General features: G+C 36.4%; 1 protein-coding gene across 3 annotated transcripts; it reads left to right on the top strand.

Annotated features, from left to right (window-relative positions):
- Nucleotides 1-744: 744 nt before the first annotated feature.
- On the top strand, nt 745-20,509 carry LOC127959077 (uncharacterized). 3 transcript variants are annotated; one of them, XM_052558071.1, is made up of 11 exons: nt 5,232-5,524; nt 10,189-10,218; nt 10,570-10,842; nt 16,450-16,791; nt 17,881-18,162; nt 18,254-18,283; nt 18,392-18,487; nt 18,709-18,739; nt 19,848-19,891; nt 20,008-20,042; nt 20,315-20,509. In XM_052558071.1, the coding sequence occupies exons 3-11, from the start codon at nt 10,809-10,811 to the stop codon at nt 20,405-20,407; spliced, it is 987 nt and encodes a 328-aa protein (XP_052414031.1). In that variant the 5' UTR covers nt 5,232-5,524; nt 10,189-10,218; nt 10,570-10,808; the 3' UTR covers nt 20,408-20,509. The 3 variants fall into 3 exon arrangements, with proteins under 3 accessions (XP_052414029.1, XP_052414031.1, XP_052414030.1); XM_052558069.1 differs by lacking the exons at nt 5,232-5,524; nt 10,189-10,218 and adding an exon at nt 745-1,037; XM_052558070.1 differs by lacking the exon at nt 5,232-5,524 and having other exon boundaries at nt 8,098-10,218.
- The last annotated feature ends 238 nt before the right edge of the window (nt 20,510-20,747 follow it).

Below are 20,747 nucleotides of genomic sequence, written 5' to 3' on the forward strand. Positions count from 1 at the left end.
AGATGATCACATATTCAGTATAACAATAAATGCTTCACAAAAACATTAACATTAGCATGAAAGCCAAAATATATTTATTTTTTCTCTTGATGGTATCCTTTTCTATAAATAGCAATATTAACATCACGCATGAAGACACATGACTTTTGGTAACATTTAAAATGCCAAAGAACTTCCACACAATAAGGACTACAGACAATAAATAAGAAATCAGATTCAGTTGTGTAAAATAATACAATGCTCACCGCTGACCTTAACAGCAACATATATAATTTTTTTTTACTTTTCTGTTAAAAAAAAAATCACACATTAAGCTACATATATTTCTGCATCTCTATGTACATGAGCTAATTCCAATTCATATCCATTAGGAATTTCCTTAAATTTCAGCAACGAGAGCGTATCGCACTGCCATGCCAGTTAACTACTTTTCTTTTCTCTTTCTTTATTATTTTTCACAGTAATCCATTTTTGATGGGTGGATTTCAATTAATTGTTTACCGTTTCCTAATTCATACAGTTTAGTTAAAGGGTCCAGATTGGAAATAAGTCTGATGTTTTTACTGAAAGTAAATACAAATTTGGAGCTCTTTATTTTGGTGTGCATTCTATTTATGACTATGATTTTATTTAAAAAAAAAATTCACCAGCTCATCCCCATTATCATTTTAATGTACAGTATGTACATGTCAGTTGTCTATATTTATGTAATAGTGCTTAATGGATTAACAATGTCCAGCACCACACAGGTCCTCTCTAAACCTCTAAAATGCCCTCACAGACTAACCTCAATGTGTGGACGCATTTGCTTTGTTGTGTTTTGTTTGTGTTTGGCCTCACGCATGTCTCTTCATGTGTAACGCCAGGTGGTCGGATCGGCTGAAGGCTCGGTGGCAGAGCATGCACTCATATGGCTTCTGTCCCGTGTGTTTTCGGAAGTGTCTCGTCAACTCATCCGAACGGGCGAACTTCCACCCGCAACCTTCCCACGTGCAGTGGTATGGCTTTTCACCTGAGGACAACAGACATACAAGAAGGTAAAGACTTGGGGGTGCATTTCTACATGGTCTTATATTTCGCTTTGCTTTCTGTTTTCTAAAAATTATGATGGCGACGTTTTCCACTTTTCAGTATTTTTTACATAGTGGTCTATTCTAGAATCATCTACTTTAGAAAACTGTGCTACTAAAAAGATTTGTTGTTACAAATTTGCAGATTTTGCCATTCTGTAATATTCTGACACTCGACATGGACATATAAAGTGAAAGTGTGTTTTTAGATGACCTGTGTGTGTTCGGAGATGTGCTTTGAGATGAGAGCTCTTGGTGTAAGTCTTTTGGCAGCCTGGGTATTCACAACTGTGAACCGTGGCTTTCCTCTTCAACACCCCTCTCCGCATGCGCTTCCCCTCCAGACCTGCAGGGGGCACTGTGGAGTCGGGCACCATGCTCTGTGTAGACGGATAGTGGCTGGCCGGCTGCCTGTGCACGTAGCTCACTTGCGGTTGGTAGAGTCTGGGCTGCGAGTAGTTTTGGATGAAGTTATAGTGATGGTGTGGAGGAAACACCAGTGCATCCATGGAGATCCCAGACGTCTGGGAAGGGAAGGGTATCAAAGGAGCAGGCTGAGGATAGTGTCCAAGATCCCACGGCTTCATCTTCCCCATGCTGTTTCTCTCATTTTCTCTGTTGCTGTCATTAGCAACAGGGAAACTACTGAACTGATGGGGGGTTTCTGGTTGTGAGAACGATTTTGCCACTTGCTGCTGCTGCTCCAAATATCCTCCATTAAAAAGGTCAGGCAATGAGCAACTTAAAGTAGCTTCGTGAGGAAGTAGCTCAGCCAGAGAACTTGTAATGTTCACTCGGTGTCTGTTTGAGCTGGACTCCTGGACCTGGTAAAGATCAGGACTGTGAACCTGGTCCTGCATCGGCGGCCGCTGGGAAGTGTAGTTTTGAGAGTTGGACCGTTCAGGTGATACACCGCCCCAGTCAGAGAGCAGGAACTCCATATCCCAGCATCCCTCACTGTCATCATGGTTTTCATTTGACAGAAACTGAGAAGGTTTAGAGCTGCCAGTGCTTTGGTTTAGATCCTTGGAGTCCAGATCCAAGAAGCCTTTTTCGAACTTCCAAGCCTTTGGAAACATCGAAAATTTAAAAATGTATGTTGACATTTCTTGATTAACCATTTTGAATTTAGCTATTGAATATGTTATTTCTAAATATGTTAGTTTCTAAACCACGACATCTCCCTTCAGTTTTTTTCTCTTTTAGGGGATTTCTTGGTGAAATGACAATCATATTTGTTATGTAACTAGTCAGCTGTCATAATGTTAGATGATATCACAATATTAATGCCACTATCAAAATGAACAGTTACAGTTTTAATTACCATAAAAAATTAACAGTTAATAAACCAAGTTTGGTGAGATAAAATATCTGAAACAAACCTACCTTCATGTTTTCGGAGACGTTGCAGAAGTTTGAAAACGAAGGCAGTACGGCTTGAGTCACAGCCATTCGCTTGGTGCTTTTAGCATTTATTATCGAAATAACTTTCTAATGTCCCTAAAAGAAGCAAATAAATGCGTCGTCTTATGTATTTGTCCAAAAACAGTGCAATAGGCGAAGGGCAGGAACCCAGAAATTAGTGTTAAAGATATTTACAAAAAAAGTTCACGGTGGCATTAATGCTAGTAACCCTTTCCCTCTCTTTCTTCCCCCCTCTCTTTCTCCCTCTCTTTTTCTCTCTATCAGTGATAAACTTACGTTTAAGACCCCTGACAGTTGTGATTGTGGGTGGAGTTTAAATTTGAGTCCAAAAATTTGAAAGTGGTTCTGAGTCATTGCAGTTTAGCATGTTAAACTCAACCAAAATAATAGTAGAATGATGCAACGTGGATAAGCACACTTAATGAAATTCTGGTATCACCTATTTTAAAAACTTTATCCAAAAATATTCTTTATATGACTTTTCACACTGATATTTGTTCATAAGGGCATTTTAAAACTAAAATGAGAGAAATTAGTTAATAATATATTAATTATATAATTAAATAATACATATTCATAAAAAAATGAATGCAGTTGTTAATAAATGATACATGCATTATATTAATCAGCCAATAATACAAAATAATGTTGAAATTAAATGTAAATAAATATTTTATTTAAAAGTAATTCATACTTTTAATGTATAAAGTACTATAAATCTTTATATGATATGATATAGGAAGGGTTTTAAGGTGTGTTGAACACTATTTGCAAACAGTATCAATGGTTTAAGTGAGCTGAAGTGGAATATACAGTGTCTACATTTACACTCATGCAGTACATCTCCTGTGAAACACATAAACTCACTTCAGTGTCTGTGTGAGTGTGCGATTCTCAGAAGGCCGGTGTTCAGTAGGTGATTATGTTTTGGAGAGCAGTTATCAGTGTGGTTAGACCGATGACAGGCCTCCTGTCCAGTATGAGATAATAGAGCTCTGGGTCCCTCTCAAGCCTCTTACCCCACAGATAACAGCACATACACACATTTACACCATCAAACATCGCTGCTGCTGAGCTGCCTTTGTTGAAAGCCACTGCACTGACTCATTTGAATGAGAACACAGCATTTTCCTATGCTTTTTCACTGTGTCTGTGGGTCCGTGAGAGCAAAATACACAATCAGACAGGGTAAGGTAACTCAAATGAAGTGCCTAAATAAACACAAGTGGATCTGCAACAACAGAATCTCTAGAAATTAATTTGTAACTTGATGGTTGTATCTAAAAAACAGGGATAGAAGTGGCAAGTCAGCCTTTAGTCATTATGCTTAAACACAGCTGACTTATTTTAATATGATTATTTAGTGTTCATTTCTGTAGGCCAAATTTCATTTACAGTCTTTTTTGTGTTAATATATATATATATATATATATATATATATATATATATATATATATATATATATATATATATATATATATATATATATATATATATATATTAAAACGTTTTTATTTTTATTTCTGTGTGCTTTTTTGTATATATATATATATATATATATATATATATATATATATATATATATACATATATATATATATATATATATATATATATATATATATTATTTTATTTTTATTTTTTTTCTGTTAATTTTATTCGATATGCATGTAGTGTATTTAAATTTTTATGTACATACACTACCACAATAGACTACACTACACTAGTTTTGGGTAGGAATATTTTTAAATTAAGGACACAAATTGATCAAAAGCCTGGCAGTAAAGATAATAATGTTACAAAACGTGAAAATCATGGCTTTTACAAAACATTAAGTTGCAAAACTATTTGCAACATTGATAATAAGAAATGTTTCTTATTGATTTCTGAAGGATCATTTGACACTGAAGACTGTGCCACTAAAGGAGTTCTGGCTGATACTTCAAATGTAATATTTCACAATATTACTTTTTTTTTTTATCAAATAAATGGTGAGCAAAAGGGATTTCTTTCAAAAATATAATACAAAAATTTCTACTAACATTTTCTACTTGAATCTATATAAATCTAGAGATTAATATTTAGGTTGGTAATTCTTGACACTTCTTGAAAGGCCAGTTACTGGGATGCAAAATAAATATAATTGCTAAACGATCAGTTAAGCAATCAGCGAGAGTCTGTTATGAGCCTGATTATTCCTGCAACTAGAGTCTGCGAGCTGATCTGGAGTCACAATGGTTGTGAAAGAAGCAAACAGAACACAAACAAAAGCAATATAATGTCCCTAGGTTATCTGCCTGCTCGCATGCTTTTAGTCTAATCCATTACTCCATATATTCTTTAAAGGTGACATCTCATAAAGTTTATTGAGAGAAAGCCTAGTGTTTTCACTGCTGTGATGATCTATGCAAAGCTAAAATAATATTTCTTTTCTGTCAAAACAAAGTTTAGTATCCTTCCATTTGTGTTATTTCATGTTTTTAAACTACTGGTACTTAACTGATTTTATTTGATATACCGCAGAATATTTTAGAAACTTTCCACAGTGAAAGTTTTCATTTTATATACAAGTTCCCTAAAATAGTTTAATGATATCACATATAATGTTGGCCGCATTTATCTATATACCATATAGAAAATCAAACCACTACAGTTCCTCCTAGGAACTCACACGCAGATGTGTGAGTTTTGCACATGAATACATTACACACACACATTTCCTGTCATTTTCATACAGTACTCTTAGCTCACATGTGTAACTCATGGGAGTGTATTTCTGAGTTATGGAGTTATGGCTAGTGCATTAAATGTAGAGTGAATTGGACTAAAGTGGGACACTGCCTAATGTGGGACACTTAAAGTTTTGTGTTTGTAGCTCCCCCATAAATACATGAATTCCAGTGAAACTCTAGGTTACCAAAGCTGTGGTGTCATGTGATCAAAATAACATCACCACTCAAACGTACAGTCATAAATGAGGGTGGAGGAATCATCAAACTGGAAGCACCTTGTGTGAAGATCACCCAAAGGTCTGTGACAGAGTTTTGACAAACTTGATATTAAGGAGTATAAATTCATTTTAAACAAAACAATTCTGCTATTTGGCCTTATTTGCTTATTAAATGTTTGTCCATCAAAAAATAGTATATCTTTGTATGTATAAACTATATATTTTAATCAAATTTCCTACTGTCCCACTTTAGGAAATATGGTTTCGAAAACTGGGACAATGTGGGACAGTACTTCAGTCAGTCAAAAATGTTTGGAGGGGCTTGTTTTTTGGGGCAAAAATGATAATTTACAGGGTTTTAGTGTTGTTATGCAATATAAGAATGCTGTTACTGCAGATGGGATTATAGATGATAATGGAGCTGTCTTTACATGCAAAGGACTGATTGTTTTTAGAGATGTAATGAGTTTACCTCTTTAGGTTGTTTTTATTCAGGTAGTGTTCAAGGTTTGTGCAAGCTAGCTGCTAGAGGTTTTCAAAAAGACAGTTATTGTATGTGTTTGTTTAGTAAAATAGAAAGCATTAGGCAAATTGGTCTTAAATGTTTTTAACAGCAGTTCACTGCACATTTCTGAATTCTGAATCAAGGTTGATCTACCCTAAAGTTAAACTTAACTTAACCTAAAGCCTCAACTGTGGTTGTATATTTTGCCTTCAAATAGGCCTAGGTTATGCCTGCTGTGGTTGTATGTGTTTGTTGAACTAGAGAACAGACAGGAATTCTATCTACATAACTTAACATAGGTCTATGATAATAGTTGTTTAATGTCTTTATAATAAATGCATCAAAATTATCATATTGTATGTTTTAACACTATGAATTGACAGGACGGATTGCAAAACCGTCCCCACGGTTTGTATTTTTTTCTCCTACAGGTGACGTGCAGGGCTCTGTGCTTTCACGATACTTGCATAAATGTAATTGTCTTAAGAAAAACTTGATGATGGCGCATTTGTGTCTTGACGCAGATATGAAATGACAGACATGATATTCAGTGCTGAGAACAAGCAACGTAAGACAGTGGTGAATAGAAGTTTTTAAACGTGCTCTAGTTTCAGAGTTTTGCATTAGGTCAGTGGTTCTCAACCATTTTTTTCCAGCGGGCCGCACTATGGTCCAGTGCAAGTCTCGCGGGCCGCATGCATATAATTGACATATTACGTCACCAATACAAACCAACCTGATTTATAATATTATAGCCTACATATTATGATATCTAATCTATTACATTCATTGAAATAAATAAATAATTCTACTCCCCATAAATAAAGCACCTGATGCTATCGGGAGCTAACCAATTATGTGAGATTCGGCTCGAGTCGAGCACAAAGAAGCACAAAGAAGTTGCGATTGTAAAGCCTGTGTTATACTTTCTGCATGAACAATCCGGACGCAGACACGACCAGCGCGGACGCTTTATATTCATTTATTGACGGATTGCACAGGTTCGAGTAGCAATGAGCTTCTTCACACTGCCTGCACATGTGCAATTGTGCTTTTGAAGCCTACTGACCACGTGCACCTGTCCGCGTGGTCGTCTGCTCACTTTCGAATTTAATAAAATTAGGTTCTCTCCAGAGATGTTTTGCCACATTTCTTCAATTAAGGATTGTTACGTAGTATATGGTGTTATTTGCCTGAACTTCTTCAAGTGAGTTGCGGGGCAAACCGAAAATCCAGCACGTCTCCTTCACTACTGATACTGCAACTATTCTTGTTTGTAGGTGTTCATTCACTGGCATTTTTCACATTTCTTTTTTTCTCCCTTAAAAGCAAATTTGTCCATTCTGATGCTCAATTTTACCTTAACTAATGGCTGTTTGATGACTATTTGAATTGAATTCTGCTAAAGTGCACGCTTGTATGTGTTCGTTAAATGCGTAATGTTATGTGAGTAGGTCTGCTCATGTCTGAAAATATTATATGAAAAACAAAATACTTTCACATAAAAACATTAGGATATAGCTTATATTTCATTAGTAGGCAAAAAAAAATATTAATGTAAAAAACAAAAATTAATTGTAAAACTGAAAGTTTTTTTTATTATTTTTTTTGTATTTTTATCCAGCATATGGCGGGCCGCATTTGAATTCGTGAAGGGCCACAACCGCGGGCCGCAGGTTGAGAACACTGCATTAGATAATGTCAATCAAATGATGGGTAAATGTTCCTCGTTATAGACTGCACATTTACAGCTGGAGAGACAGACAATTCAACACGGAGTTATGAGTCACAAAAACGAAGTTGGTATTAGCGCGTAATGAAATACAGCACTCAATGCTTTCAAAAACAAATACATTTACCATTTGATGAATTCTCTCATTTGAGTAGAAAACCTACCGAGTGTAATGTTAGCAGCTTCAGTCTTCAGCTCCAGACACCAGAAAACACAGGCCTCGGCGGGAACAGAGGCGAGAGGATGTGTCTACCAACAAAAATGAAAGAAGCGCAAAGCATAAATTACTTCCATTGTAAGCACAATCCAAAAAGTTATTTTACACGTAACGTTAATCACCTTTTTTGAGGAAACCGAACTGGCATGAGAAACTTTAACGCTTCTGTAACTTACATCTCTGTGCCGCGAGAACAACATTAAACCTGACAAAAACACTCGCAGTTAGTAATTTCTAAATGTGTTCACCACCAATCATATTTTGAGTGGAATTATCAACAATTTTTTTTCCCAGTGTACCTTTATAGAGAAAAGCAACTTACCGCCTCGTTTGCTCGAAGAAAGAATGGCGTCGTCACTTCTCGAGTCAGAAGTCACTGAGGGGCGGAGTTCAGACAATTCGGCTGGTTTTTTATTCCGCATTTTTAGTGTAAAAGTGAAATTACACCATATAACAACATTGAACATGAGTACTGTTTAACACTGTAGATTGTTAATTAAACTTTTTGGGAATTAATAACTTTTAACACTACAAATATTACACTGCTGATTTTACTGAAAGCCCTGTAAGAACCATGCTATGACTTCATCTCCGCCAAAAGAACGACCGCGAACTGGACGTTCTTTTCAAATGGAAATCAAGCAGCTAATCAGGGCTGGCTCTTGATATTGTACCTTAACCTTTAAAAGAAATGGTACATAAAAGTATCTTTTATTGCTTGGGGACATATATGTACCTTTTTGACCCTCAAAAAGAAGGTACCGTATTTTCCGGACTATAAGTCTCACTTTTTTTCATAGTTTGGCTAGTCCATGACATATTTTTGGACTGATGCAACTTATACTCAGGTGCGACTTATAGCAAAGAGTATAGAAGCCAAGAGGCGAAACTCAATAGAACGCTCCATAGCAACATTTGTCCCCATGACGTGACGGCGCGGCCGCCATTATGGACCGAAAACTGAAGCAAAACGCCGAGAAATAATGGTTGCATTTGTGTTACTTCACGTTTGTAAACTACTTTACTCTAAATTTCAAATGAGGAATATAGAAACAACAAAAGAATACGTGGATGTGTCCAAACTGGTACTTAACTGATTTTATTTGATATACCGCAGAATATTTGTAGAAACTTTCCACAGCTTTTTCATTTTATATGCGAGTTCCCTAAAATAGTTTAATGACATCACATATAATGTAGACCATATGTATTTATATAGCATATTGAAAACGGGGATGTTGAGGTCATTTCACCATAAGGCAAAAACAAAACAAAAACCAAAAAAACACTATTATTATTGAATGTCACTGGGTTATGTTTTATGTAGTCTCGCATAGCTAGACCTTTAGACTGATAGCTTGAAGGTGTGATATATGACAGCTTTCATTGGCCAAGGCCCGCACATGAGGTCATTTGACCGACATGTCAAACAAACTATCACAGTCACAATTGTTTCGTTCAGCCTCACGTTTTGGGGCATGGAAATGTTGCCACAATGACAGACAGGTGTGTAAAACTCTCCGACGTATTTTAAAGATTCTATGTCGTGAACTTTAAATATTTTCGACATTTTCAGGTATTATTTTATGATGGTTTACATAGTATCATTATTCTAAGGATTTGAATCAATGATCATTCTTCAGGTTTCACATATTTTAGGGATCAATTAAGAATCTACCCAATAATTTGAAAATGCACAATGATATTGAAAAAAAGGGAACGATGCACAAGAAATAGAAATGGCGATATTTGTTTTCCTGTCCATGTAACACTGACAAAACAATCAAATGACCACAGTTCCTCCCAGCTGCAGTAAACATGATGTTAGATTTAAAGTACAGTTCCTGCATTACCATATTATCGACCATTGGTCATTATCAACCACTAGTCTGGATAGTGGGAAGGATGGGATATCAGTGGACAAATTGTCCATATCAGTCGACAAACTGAAGGTTGTTTGGAAGGAGAAGAAAGTTTTGCACATGAATATATTAATTTTCTGTCTCACATGTGTAACTCGTGGGAGTGTATTTCTGCCTTCTTTGCTGTGATGGAAGGATGTGGTTTTGTTAAATGAAACCTGCTTGCTGGTGCTATTAATGCATAGACGAGGAAGTTTGTGCAAGTGAATGGGACAGTATCTTTAGATCAGACTTATCACTTAATCCAAAAGTCATAAAGCAACATCTGACACCTTCAAGACTTTTAAAGCTCTAATAACTGTAAAGAAACTGGAATATTTGGACTTCAGAACTGGAAGTATGTCATTTTGTGGGTATTTCCTCACAGCTTTGATCATCCTCAAGCAGCATTTTAGTGGTAAGTGTGTAATTTTCCACATTTATATTTCTATATAATCAGAATATCTGTGTCAATGTAATCTAAATCACTTTTTTTTTTATTGTATATATAACGGTGTAATCAGTATTTCAATATGTGTCTTTATAGTTTCATTTCAATATTAAATTGTTTTTGGGGCCATAAATCTCTATTGTTAATAGATGCATTCAACTGAATAGATATTTAACTTGAAAATACCCAGTTTAAACAAGCATGAAACAAGCATTGAACAAATCTAGCTGGATGATCAGATGGATGACTTTCAGATGGATGACAGATGGATGTGAATTGAGCACTTGAGTTAATTTGTAACTTTGACTTGTGTTTCAGCTGCTGAATACACTGTTCCACCGGCTCCTACACTGACACAGACAGACTCCAGAGACTCATCGGTGGAGTTGTTGTGTCAGGCTCCAGAAGGTTATGGTGGACTTGTATTTAAGCTTTTCAAAATACAAGAGCTGATAGATAAAGTTGAGCATTCAAATGAACAGCAAGCGGCTCGCTTTATTCTTAAGGGAGAAGATATAGAAAAGGAGATTTCTTACTGCTGTCAGTATGACCTCAGCATGATCAGTCAATATATGACACCAGAGATGAAAGGTGAGTTTTTCTTGTGTTATATTATGTAAACACACACACACACGCATACACACACACACACACACACACACACATATATATATATATATATATATATATATATGTGTCACATATCATTTCACATATTTTTATTGTGGCCACGAGTTTAATGCGTAAACAAACCTGCGTGATCATAGCAACCTGGGATTATCAGAGATGGATTCATTAATATCTTATTTTGAATTAAGGTATTATTATATTATTAAATGATTATAGGCTACTGAACAGGCCTTGCCTATCGGGTTGTATTAGGATAAATGCAATTGTCAGCATTCAAATGAAGTTTCCTATAATTCACGTAGTTTAATTTGTAAATGAAAACACAACACACTCTATCATCTCACATGGGCATTAATACAATAATAAAGTCAAAACTTTATTGGCATAGTTGTCAGATAAATTATAAAAGAGCGTGTTGTGTGCAAATGAAACTACATGAATGATTAATTCCTCAACAAAACACTGTAGTATTTCTAATTATGGTCTATTAATTAGCCAAATGAAATGAAATGTATGTTACATTTAAACTGCATTCCAGCAAAAAATCCAGTCAGCATAGCAATAGTAGGCTATTATTTACAAAAGTATTCAGATGTTAAGTAAAGAGATGAAATGAAGGGAAAAATAAATATACACGAATATAAAACATAACAGGATAATAATTATAATTATATGCAAATATCAAGGGGAAAAGACTATCAGTTAATGGACTTACAAGACTGTAGGATGGATAAAACAATATTTTTATATTTTATATTATGCACTTTATGTAATATTTATTTATGATAAATGTACGATTGATGTAATACAGCCCGGTAGCCTATGGTTAATATAATATAATATAATATAATATAATATAATATAATATAATATAATATAATATAATATAATATAATATAATATAATATAATATAATATAATATAATATAATATAATTTCTTAATTCAAAATAAAATATTAATGAATCCAGAGTTGCTATGGTCACACAGGTTTGTTCACACATTAAATTCACAGCCACAAGAAAAACATGTTTTTCCCTCAACATAGCATCTCGACATAATATCACATTCCCGCGAGTTAATATGACGTTCCCACAAATTAATATCTCATGGCCATTACATATTTTATTGTTTTGAGTAACAAAGTGTGTTGGACTGCATTAATAACTGCATTAGGCTGCATATCAATGGCTTAAGCCTCTGTTATTTAGCTCTAAAATGACGTTTTGGAATCTGCAATGTAAGTTTTATGAGGTGCGTAAAAAATTATTTTAACAAACAAAAGATTTCAGAATAGAAACATGACAAATGTCTCAAAATAAACCATCTTAATGTCATGATGTGTGGTTGTGATCTCATGCACTTAAAATAATTCAAGAGATAATGCACTCCTGAAGTGGTTATGTGGGTACGACGCCACGCTTACTAATGGAAGGGTCTTTCTCAGTTCTCAAAATTGAACACGCATATTGCAATTAGAAAACACTGTAACAGTTTCCACTGATTAGGAAATATATTTGTTTGCTTAGCTGATGTTAGGCCTATAATATTAATAGGTAAGGGGGGCCCAAAATGTAACGAGGTTTACTGCAGGTTTGAAAGAACACCCATCACCTGCCCTGAACACCTCCCCACACAACCATTCACACCATTCACAACTCCTGCAACCAACCCTGAACGCCTCTCCAAACAAACGTTCACACGGTTCTGAGTATGGGTCACCATACTTGGCTGAATGTCACTTTCACTTCACACCATTAACAGCTCCCGCAACCCATCCTGAACACCTCTCCAATCAAGCACTCTCACCATTCACACCTCCTGCATCCCCCCTCTCCCCCACACCTGCAATTCAGATCAGCGAGGATGCGGTGCGCCAGGTCTTCCAGAAGCAGAAAAGGAAAAAAGCACCAGGCCCAGATTGTGTTACACCAGCCTGTCTGAAATCCTGTGCTGACCAGCTGGCCCCCATCTTCACACAGATCTTCAACAGATCGCTGGAGCTGTGCAAAGTCCCTTCATGCTTCAAACGATCCACCATCATCCCCATCCCTAAGAAACCCAAAATTACAGGACTAAATGACTAGTCATGAAGTCATTTGAAAAACTGGTGCTGGCCCACCTGAAGGACATCACTGGGCCCTTGCTGGATCCTCTTCAGTTTGCCTACAGAGCAAACAGGTCTGTGGACGATGCAGTAAACATTGGACTGCATTTTGTTCTGCAACAACTAGACAGACCGGGGACTTATGTGAGGATCCTGTTTGTGGACTTCAGCTCGGCCTTCAACACGATCATCCCAAACCTCCTCCTGCCCAAACTAAACCAGCTCTCCGTGCCCACCTCCATCTGTCAGTGGATCAACAGCTTCCTGACAGACAGGCAGCAGCTAGTGAGGTTGGGAAAATACACATCCAGCACCTGTACAATCAGCACCGGAGCTCCCCAGGGCTGTGTTCTCTCCCCGCTGCTCTTCTCCCTGTATACTAATGATTGCACATCTAAGGACCCCTCTGTCAAGCTCCTGAAGTTTGCAGATGACACCACACTCATCGGCCTCATTCAGGACGGTGACAAGTCTGCTTACAGACAGGAGATAAAAGAGCTGGCTGTCTGGTGCACTCTCAACAACCTGGAGCTTAACAGATGATCGTGGACTTCAGGAGAAACCCCCCTGCACTCCCCCCACTCACCATCATGAACAGCACTGTGACTGCAGTGGAGTCATTCAGGTTCCTGGGCACCACTATCTCTCAGGACCTGAAGTGGGACATTCACATTGACTCCATCGTAAAAAAGGCCCAGCAGAGGTTGTACTTCCTCCGCCAGCTGAGGAAGTTTAACCTGCCACAGGAGCTGCTGTGTTTTGCTGAGACACAGGTTTAGGTAGTTTTGCAGCTTTCCTGTAGTGAGATAAGTTTTGAGGTCACAGTGATGTGACAGTTTAAGGGGTCATATGATGCAATCTCAAGTTTTCCTTTCTCTCTGGAGTGTTACATGCTGTTCGTGAATATATAAGATCCGTAAAGTTGCAAAGAATAAAGTCTCAAACCCAAAGAGATATTCTTTATAAAATTTAAGACTTGTCCACACTCTACTGTGGACAAGTCTAAATTGTGACTCTGGCAAAATATCGGTGCTGGTATTGCTAGATCTAAGTGCTGCGTTTCACACTGTCGATCATAACATACTACTAGAAAGACTGGAAAACTGGGTCGGGCTTTCTAGGATGGTACTCAAATGGTTCAGGTCATACTTAGAAGGGAGCGGTTATTATGTGAGTCTAGGAGAGCATAAGTCTAAGTGGACGTCCATGACATGTGGAGTCCCACAAGGCTCAATTCTTGCACTGCTCTTGTTTAGCCTGTATATGCTTCCACTAAGTCAAATAATGAGAAAGAACCAAATTGCCTATCACAGCTATGCTGATGATACCCAGCTTTACCTAACCTTATCTCCAAATGACTACAGCCCCGTTGACTCCCTCTGCCAATGCATTGATGAAATTAATAGTTGGATGTGCCAGAACAATCTTCAGTTAAATAAGGAAAAAACTGAAGTCATTGCATTTGGAAACAAAGATGAAGTTTTCAAGATGAATGCATACCTTGACTCTAGGGGTCAAACAACTAAAAATCAAATCAGGAATCTTGGTGTGATTCTGGAGACCGACCTCAATTTCAGTAGTCATGTCAAAGCAGTAACTAAATCAGCATACTATCATCTAAAAAACATTGCAAATATTAGATGTTTTGTTTCCAGTCAAGACTTGGAGAAACTTGTTCATGCCTTTATCACCAGCAGGGTGGACTATTGTAATGGGCTCCTCACCGGCCTTCCCAAAAAGACCATTAGACAGCTGCAGCTCATCCAGAACGCTGCTGCCAGGATTCTGACTAGAACCAGAAAATCTGAGCATATCACACCAGTCCTCATGTTTTTACACTGGCTTCCAGTTACATTTAGGATTGATTTTAAAGTACTTTTACTCATATATAAGTCACTAAATGACCTAGGACCGAAATATATTGCAGATATACTCACTGAATATAAACCTAACAGAGCACTCAGATCACTAGGATTGAGTCAGTTAGAAATACCAAGGGTTCACACAAAACAAGGGGAGTCCGCCTTTAGTTACTATGCTGCCCGCAGTTGGAATCAGCTTCCAGAAGAGATCAGATGTGCTAAAACACTAGTTACTTTTAAATTTAGACTCAAAACCCATCTGTTTAGCTGTGCATTTATTGAATGAGCACTGTGCAATGTCCGAACTCATTGCACTAGTTTTTATTTAATTTTTTTTTTTTAATGTAAAATCATTTTCTCACTGTTTTTAAATTCATTTTAAGTAAATGTTTTAATCATTTTAAAAGTTTTAAAATTGCTTGTTTTAATTTTGTTATTATTTTTCTTCATGATTATTTTACTTTATTTTATGTAAAGCACTTTGCATTACCATTGTGTACGAAATGTGCTATATAAATAAACTTGCCTTGCCTTGCCTTACTGAAACGCCTTTTGGCCTTCCAAAAGTGGACACGGCTAGAAATCAGCAGTTAAGTTGTATTTACAACACTGTTCCAGAACAAATATTTAGATGTGTTAACGCATTTATTCAGGATTTTTTCCTGATGCTGGGAGAGAATACTACAATGCTGGTGCTTCTGGCTCACAGAAGAGTCTGTAAGTACTCTTACATATGTAAAGGATTTTCCACTGATGATTCAGCAGTTCTCAATTGCAGTCCTCGCTGCTCTGCAGTTTTTTATGTTTCTCTTATGGCTTCAGTCATTTATTGCCCTGCGAAATGTACATCACAGGATATTCTGCCATGATTACAGTTCAAAGCAAATTTATATGTTCCATTCAAAGTGCATTGAAGTGTGCCAGACATTAATTTAAATTGTATTTATTTACAGAGGTGTATGATGTCACACTTGTCTGTGTGTGAAGACATTGCACAGCAGAAATCTGTTTATGGATGTTCTGAAGTGAGGTAAACGTCAACAGATTTCCCCTGCTCAGGGAGTAGAAAGCAATGAATTTTGTGTAGAAACCCTGTCAGTGGGAACACGGAGCTCACTTCTAACGAGCTGATTTTCTGAATCAGGTGTGTTAACAAAGAGAGACATGCAAAAAATGCAGAGCTGGAGGTGAAAAGACTGGAACTGAGAACCACTAGTGTAGAGTAGCGCTTGTTGTTTGTCCGATCACAAATGCAGACACTGTCTTTATGTTTACATGGCGTGATGCATCGTAACATGTAAAAACACAGTATAAATCATTAAAATCCATAATTATGTCCAGACTGGATGCAAAAAATGGCTCTTTTGTAATGGGTTTTATTGTTTTTGTCTTGTCGTTCCGGTGTTCTGACCGGAACACGCATCACAGTATAACAAGGAGTGTAAAATTTCCGTGACACACTTGAAGCATTCCCCCAATCACAAAGCAATGGATAGCTAGCCATTCAGAGCACAACTTGCTTTTTTTTAGACAGATGAGCTCAATGCACACATACATTCTAAAAACACTAAATGCTCATAACTGACTTTCTTTTATGCAGTGGTCTCAGTCAGTCCCCCTCCATCCCCTCAACTGGTGGTCGAGCCCTCTAGTGGGCAGGTCATTCCTGGTGACACACTGTCATTCCACTGCCAGGCTCCACCTGACCCTCAGAAACAACCTCCTGAGGCTTTTCTTTTGCTCCGGAGAACCAAAGGAAACCCCAGCTCCGAGGTTGCTCCAGCACAGCAGCTGGTGTCTCAGTCCCATGAAGCTCACTTCAGTGTGAAGACAATGGGACTGGAGGATAGTGGGGAGTATGTCTGCCTGTACCAGCTCAAATCATCAAAGATGGGACAAGTGAACTCCACAGCCAGTCAGCTGGTACACATTACAGTCATAGGTGAGGAGACAACTGTCAGACTGATGTGTATGCTATTCTGATTTCGTCTTGTCTCCATATTGCAAGTTTATATATATATATATATATATATATATATATATATATATATATATATATATATATATATATATATATATATATATATCTTGAATTCTATACATTTAGGCATTCATCACTATTGCTATTGATCAAATATTTGATAGTTTCCAAAACTTATTTTAGGACGTTATTATAGATATATTTAATTATATACTTATATTTATATATACTCTTAAAATTAAGTTGCTTAAAAGGTTTTTCACTTCTGTATGAGCTACAGTTATATTACAACCCTAATGACATTAGAAATTTGACTTCCATGATTTATGATGTTGCTTATAAGTATGGTCACATTTTCCATTGCTCTGCAAAATGTCACAAGTGAAATCCAGTTCAATTCCAATAGAAATCAGCTTAATCAGGAGTTTCACGTGAGAATATCACTCTATGGTATAGACAATGGATAATGGACTTTTTTATGCAATAACGTCAATAAAATTGTCATTTACACACTCATGTTTTTCTAAATCTGTATGAATGTTCGCACCAGAGGAACCTTTTCATAATTCTTTCATAATTCATAAAGAACTATTGGCAGAATTCCCCGCTTTTTGGGGCATTCACATAGAAGGAACTAGGAATGTATTTGGCTCTAGAAACTCTTTTTGGGGGAACAAAATTATCTCCTACTTCAGAGTAGGGTCTAAAACAGTTCAATAGGAACTACCAGTATATTAGTGTACACTGATACGTAAAAGTACTATTCGAAATAGCGGCTACCCAACATTTTTAAAAAGCTATGCAAAATTATTTACTCCACAAACAAGGGAAAGCAGCAACAACAGCATTCACATGTTGTCTGATGCTGGTGCGAACACAACCAGGAAAATGGCCCAAGGGCAAAACTGGTTCTCTAAGGACCACCATGCTGGCAAGTTCCTAGAACTTTACTGAGCAGTAAGCAGCAAGGCATCTCACTTTGATGTGCACATTTGTGCTTTTAAGCAAATGTTCTCACGTCACTATTTCTGTTTGTGTTTCCTCTCACAGAGCTCCCAGTCCCCACTCTGTACTTGTCCCGACACAAGGGTGAAGTTCTGGTGTGTGTTGGGTCACCTTCATATCCACGAGGCTTCTTCTATTTATTTCGTGTTGGTGTCCCGTCACCTGAGGAGACCCATCAGGCTTCCCTGACCCAACACTCTGCTAGATTTCCCATCCCCACCCGTTATGAACATGATGCACAGTATCAATGTCAGTACAGCGTGTCACTGGGCAAATCCAATGCATACTCTAAAATGAGCTCAGCAGTAACTATCCCATGCATTACAGGTACTGTAACTATTATACTAAAAGTGATATGATATCTTTTAAAGATACATTAATAAGATTATAAAATCTGATTTATTGCATCCTTTTTTAGGATATCATAACTGCACACCGACCTCTACAGGTAACATTTAAGTCTTGCTACAGTTATCACAGGAATGCAGCAACTCAAATATGCCCAACTTAGTATCTAAAAACACTCTACTTTGTCTTCATACATGTCTATGGAAAGGCAGCACAGATCTGGCTCTGATTGGTGGCTCTGTGTCTGGGGGTGTTCTGTTCCTCATGGTGGTGGCAATCTTGGGCTTTGCCGTACACAAACATTGTGCGTATAAGATTTCTAGTCTCTTATTTTAGTTGCTCATAAGTTAACACTGGTTAAGTCTAGTCTCTTATGAACTAGAAACCCCAGTGGTAATCATCTCAATCCATTTAATTAAATACTGGAACAAAACAAAGTGAAAACACCCGTTGTTTGTTTTTCACTCATCCATGTAATCCTATTTAATATAAATGTAATTGTAATCTCTACCAATTTGTTTGCAGTCAAAAACATGTCGGAGAGAAAGAGGCAAAGGTAAGACTCAGAGCGTGCCTGATATTTAATTAACTTTGCATGCATTTATTCATGGGGCAGACATTTTTATCTCAAGCGACTTCCTGTTCACTCATGAGTATACATTATTACATCACTGTCTGTTCCCTGTCTATCATTGTGCTATTGGAGTTACAGAAATAAAAATGATCTAAACGATTTAAGTATACACTACTGTTCAATTTTTTTTTCTTAAAAGACAACATGCTAATTCAGCAAGGGTGCATTAAACTGATCAAAAGTGACAGGAATCACATTTATAATACTAAAAAAGATTTCAGTGCCGATGGCTTCGAGGGTGGCGAGCCAACATGCGATGCCGTTGCGCTTCGGACGTCCTGAGTTCAAATCCTGGCTCGTGACCTTTCCTGATCCCACCCCCCTCTCTCTCACCCACGTTTCTTCCTGTTGACCTATTGTCCAAACTAAATAAAAGACAAAGAATGCTAAATAAACAATAAAAAAAAAAAGATTTTGGTTTCAAATAAATACTTTTTTTGTACATTTCTATTCATCAAAGTATCCTAAATAATGTATCACAGTAACCATAAAAATATTAAACATCACAATTTAAATAAACATATTAAATGATAAAAAAAAGTTTTAAATATTAAAATGATTTCTAAATCATCATGTGACAGTAAAGACTGGAGTGATGGGTGCAGAAATTTTAATAAAAATAATATTTTTTTCATATTATATAATATATATTTTTACTATTTTAAAATTAAGTAAATGCAGACCTGTTGAAATACGAGACATATTTCAGAAAGATTAAATAATCTTATCCCCCTCAAATTTTGAAAAGTTTTGTATATTTCTATAATTATTTAAATAATTCCAGTAAATATTTATATAGGTATTTAAAAAACCGGTTATATAATTATGTATTATATTACATATGTAGTTCATTATTATTTAATTAATATTTAGTAAATTATTATTAATTAATATAGTTAATTTATATCATTATTTAAATAATTTTTATATCTTGATACACTGCTAATATGAGTTATAGGAATGTCGTAAAAAAATAAAAATAAAAATATATATATATATATAAATATATATAATACAATCTTTTCCACAGAGATCAACTCTGGCAACATGTTTCCTTCAGAGATCATACTGTTGGTAAGTCACTGTGTCAATCTATTTCACCTGGTGCTCATAATCCAGTCGCTATATCTGACATCATTACATAATATACATCAGATATCTGATTCTCTGTATGATTTCTTTTTCATCAGACCTCACTCTGCAGCATGTTGACATTGAATCTGAGGTAATGATGCCCCATTCCAAACCTTCTCTTGTGATTCCCTTTTCAAAAGGCCCCACTACAGTAGTACAGTAGTATCTCGTGTCTCGTTCCAAGTACTGAGGTTACCATTATGATGATTTGTTTAGACCAGAATGAAAGAGGAAGTTTAAGATCTTTTTATATCATGCAGTGTTTGCCAATATCCTCCTTTTGCATTATGTGCGCTGTGAGAAACAGTGACTTGTATCATCTCTTGGATGTTTCTAATATATATGTGTGTTTACAATCTACAGGGCAGTGGACGAACACTTAGAGGAAGACCCTCATTTTCAGAACCAATTTACGAAAATTTCATGGCAACCTTTAAGAATCCCTCTCTTTGCTGATCTTTCTATCTACTGTATCTATCTATCCATCAATGCTACTGTACATTTTGTGCTTGACATATTCTGACATATTAAAAACATGCTGACATATTAAAAACAAAATTTTTTATTTTATTTTTGTAATGTATGAGTAGACAATCTACTGTAGTTTCTGTAGTTCATGTTTTGTTTTGTTTTTTTTCACCTAGATAATAGGACTTTTTCTGTCAGCAGGGGGCTCTGGACATCTAGATATAAAGCACTGGCAGTTTTGAGTGCTGGACATTAAATCTTTGCAAATCGTTTTATAGATTTAATCACCCAATGTTAAAAACCAATCATTTTCATTCCTTTTTTTATT

Source organism: Carassius gibelio, chromosome B6, assembly GCF_023724105.1.
Source record: "Carassius gibelio isolate Cgi1373 ecotype wild population from Czech Republic chromosome B6, carGib1.2-hapl.c, whole genome shotgun sequence".
In the NCBI taxonomy this organism is placed as follows: domain Eukaryota; kingdom Metazoa; phylum Chordata; class Actinopteri; order Cypriniformes; family Cyprinidae; genus Carassius; species Carassius gibelio.

Bases quoted from the DNA above. Each gene is read 5' to 3' on its own strand.
- LOC127959077 (XM_052558069.1), top strand. From the start codon at position 911: ATGGCTTCTGTCCCGTGTGTTTTCGGAAGTGTCTCGTCAACTCATCCG. The intron at 16,792-17,880 runs GTGAGGAGACAA...TTCCTCTCACAG, and splicing joins GGTACACATTACAGTCATAG to AGCTCCCAGTCCCCACTCTG. The intron at 18,163-18,253 runs GTACTGTAACTA...ATCCTTTTTTAG, and splicing joins AACTATCCCATGCATTACAG to GATATCATAACTGCACACCG.